Source organism: Anarrhichthys ocellatus, unplaced genomic scaffold (assembly GCF_004355925.1).
Source record: "Anarrhichthys ocellatus isolate YVR2014 unplaced genomic scaffold, GSC_Weel_1.0 scaffold4290, whole genome shotgun sequence".
Taxonomy (NCBI): Eukaryota; Metazoa; Chordata; class Actinopteri; order Perciformes; family Anarhichadidae; genus Anarrhichthys; species Anarrhichthys ocellatus.
In genome coordinates, this window is record NW_022284264.1 from 570 (window position 1) to 4,205 (window position 3,636).

The following is a 3,636-nucleotide window of genomic DNA, read 5'->3' on the forward strand; positions in this document are numbered from 1 at the left end:
TGTTTTATTTCCTCTCGTCTGAAAGAAGACGAGTTAAGGAACCAGTTTTTTGCAATGTTTACTGTCTAAAAGTGAAGATTCTTGTCATATTGTACACGTGTAGTCTGCTAGAATACTTGGAACACTGGTCCCTGAATGCATTACGCTGCTCGTCCCTAATCTGCACCCCGACCTCAAGACTGAACCCTGTCTGGGAGCGACGTCCTCAGAAAACCCAGATTAAGGTCACAGCAGGCCGCTCATGGAACCATCTGGCAGCGTGGGCCGAGCACCGGTCCTTACCACCACGGGGGGGGGGGCATAAACGGGGTTTGCATGTGCAGAAAGTGGTCAGAATGTACCTGCTTGGTGCGCTTGTTGGACTCTGCAGAGAGGTTGTTGTGGGTGTAGTGAGCCTGCGTGATGCCACAGAACAGCACGGCCACGACGCCTGTAGTCACAAACAATCAGCTCGTTACTGGGAGTCATATTATCATATTATCCCTTTAATTTCATGTCCTGCACATCTGCTGCATAATCTGTGTTTAAGTCCCCGTTACATTTCATTTGCATAACAGACAGATTGAGCTCTCTGAGGCTGTTCAGTCTAAACTGCTCATCATGACGTCATTCAGCAGAATCAACAGCTCGGAATTAAAAGAATTATAACTTTATCTGCAGAAACATTCACAGATATTTAACAACTGAAGCTTCATTTGAAGAGTCACTGCGTCATAAAATATGAGGGCATTTAACAGGAAGGGAAGTCTAATAAAAGATGCATTTGAGTTGCATTGTGGGAAATGTATTATCTCGGGGTTTTGGATGTCTCAGCCTCGGCTGCTTCAATTTTTATTATTTCCTTAATCGGTCTCTTGAAAGTTTCCCTTTTAAAGATGTTTTGGAGAATAAAAAGGCCCGTGAACCAACTAATAACAATAGTGTAAATACAGAAGAAGACAAAGTGTGGAACGATAATAAGCTTAATATTGTTTTTCACATCCTTCACAACAATATGTGAAAATGTCTGAAAATATGTGAAAAATGTCCATAAAATGTCAGAGAAATGTGTATTTCCAAAAGAATATGTAAATATACGTCAAGAAATACGTAAAAAATTACAGAAAACTGTCACAAAATAAAGTTCTAAAAAAATAGTTAAAAGTATGTGAAAAATATTTTTTTAAATGTGTGAAAATATGTCAAAACAAACGAAAGAATTCAAAACAATGTCCGGAAAGAAATGTGTGAAAAATGTTCAGAAGAATACGTTTATGAATTTCCAAAAAACAATACGTGAATATATGTCCAGAAATACGTGAAAAATATTCTAAAGATATCAGAAATAAATGTGAATACATGTCCAAACATATGATAAAGTCATGTGCTGAGTAGTGTCCTCTCAGCATCCTGACCACAGCGGTCTGCGCTCTACTTCCACACATTCCTCCACAGCAGCTCGGACCGGCTCACCTGTGAACCCGCAGGCTTCAGCCAGCAGGAAGGTGCTCCAGGACATGAGGAAGAAGAGCGCCGTCTCCAGCAGCGGGAAACAGTGCAGCTTGGTGAACTTGGTGACGTGAGAGTCGAGTTAAAGACATCAACAGAGTTTTAGATCTTTACTATAACTCACCTGCTGTCCAACATTAATCAAATACGTCTGAAAGTAGACTGTGTTTGTGAAGGATATGAGAGCGGTGACGACTGCTGTGGCTGCACCCATCACGAAGGAGCCGCTGAAAATACCCAGGAAAACCCCCACCGACTTGAAGAAGGCCGAGGCATCGAACATGTGTGTGTTGGCTCCGCTGGGCTGGTACGCCACGATAGACCTGCAGCACAGAGGACGGATTTAAAGTCAGGAATCAACCAATCCGTCAATGAGGTTTGAATGGATTCACCTCCTCATGATTGAGGACAAGGAGGACTGTAACTTTGGCTCTTTTTGGGAAATAATTTCTGTTCCTATGATTTGTTTATTTAATGAAACACAATAATAGTTTGTTAACCCTTTGTGCCTCACTTTAAAAACAGTATAATAACAGTATAATAACATAAATAAAATACAATAAAGCAGAAAAGCGACGACATCACATAAAGGCCAATTTGTTCGTCTGTTAACCTGTGAGAAGACAAACTTTCAAAATAAAATGAAATAAAAAATGATCCCATAGGAATCACACAGACAAAATTATGGAAACATTTAAAATAAAACTTAAAAATTCCTCTGGTGATGCTCCATTGTTTTACAGTAAATACATAGTCAGTAGGTGCTTTGTAATATCTCCAGCAGAGGGAGGCAGAGGGCCGTCTGTCCGTCCAGAGGAGCAGCTGAATCTGTCTCACTTCAGGGTTGAATTTCACCATCAGGAGGGAAAAGGAGGTCAGGAGCCTCGGAGACGTTTATCTGGTGAAGAAGGCGGGAAAGGGACTCACGAGGAAAGCACGATGGCCACCGCGTCGTTCATCACACTCTCTCCAAACAGCAGAGCGTACAGATCCCCGTCAGCGTGGAGCTCGTTGAAGATGGCCAACACCGTCACTGCACACATTTAGAACATGACATTAGCTCATCCGCTCGGTCACAAACTGCTGACGCAGCGTGTGGTCACGTACCCGGGTCTGTGGCCGACATGATGGCTCCAAAGAAGAGGCAGTCGGTGTAGTAGAACTTGTCGGTCAGCTGTCCGACCATCTGCATGAGTTTGACCACACCGTACATCAGATTCCTGAGGACAGACAGACAGAGCTTCCATCATTAAAGACAGGGTTAGTCATCTTCTTCACAAACATGTTTCATATGTTTTTATTGAAATTCTTATTTCGGCAATCAGTGAATCAAAATCAGTGAGAAAGAAACGAGAAGAATCTGTTTCTGAGGCTGAAAGACTGAAATAAGACGACTAATCATTTCATTCAGAACCAAAGGAACGATTCAATGTCTGTCTGCCAGCCTGTTTACCTACCTATCTTTCTGCCTACCTGCCTACCAACCTACCCGTCTGTCTGTCACTCATTGCTCGTCTTCCTCCAGCTTCTCTCTTAACAGCAGCCATGTTGTTTGTTTACATTCTTCAGGATAATCTAGGGGGCGTGTCTTTAGAGGACTGTGATGAAGTGATGAAGACGTTTAAACACTTTGAGCTCAGAGTTACAACACTGAGCTGAGTTTATAGGCCGGATCACTTGTTAGATCTAGATTACCAACCCCACATTCAAGGTTTCATGAACAGAAAGTAGAAACTCACCCGATAACAAAACAAGAGATGGCAGTGCCCAGAAACGCATAAGTGATGATCGAGCCCAGATTCCTGAAGAAGTGTCTCTGGAAAAGGAAAAGGAAACACACACACACACACACACTTTAAGTTTAACGAAAGTGTCACAACAATCAGTGAAGGCCACACGGGGAGGGGGGGGGGGGGGGTGACTCCCTGTCAAACTGGAAACACAAACACACATTCCTCTGTCTGACCGGTTATAAAACAAGCAGCTCCACTCAAACACTATCCCAGAGGCTCACACACACACACACAATACTGATTCCAATGTTTTTGAGGACGTGTGTGTGTTCCTGACTGTGAGGAGCGACTCTGTGAGGAGCGACTCTGTGAGGAGCGACTCTGTGAGGAGCGACTCTTATCAAATAAAACTGAA

The 3,636-nt window shown here is 43.0% G+C and overlaps 1 protein-coding gene across 1 annotated transcript; it reads right to left on the bottom strand.

Annotated features, from left to right (window-relative positions):
- Positions 1-263: 263 nt before the first annotated feature.
- LOC116379420 (sodium/hydrogen exchanger 7-like) lies at positions 264-3,386 on the bottom strand. Its single transcript, XM_031841379.1, has 6 exons — positions 3,228-3,386; positions 2,596-2,708; positions 2,416-2,521; positions 1,670-1,811; positions 1,453-1,558; positions 264-430 (listed from the first exon to the last, which is right to left on the bottom strand). Exons 2-6 carry the CDS (start codon positions 2,699-2,701, stop codon positions 279-281), a joined length of 612 nt encoding a protein of 203 aa, XP_031697239.1. The 5' UTR covers positions 2,702-2,708; positions 3,228-3,386; the 3' UTR covers positions 264-278.
- Positions 3,387-3,636: the final 250 nt, after the last annotated feature.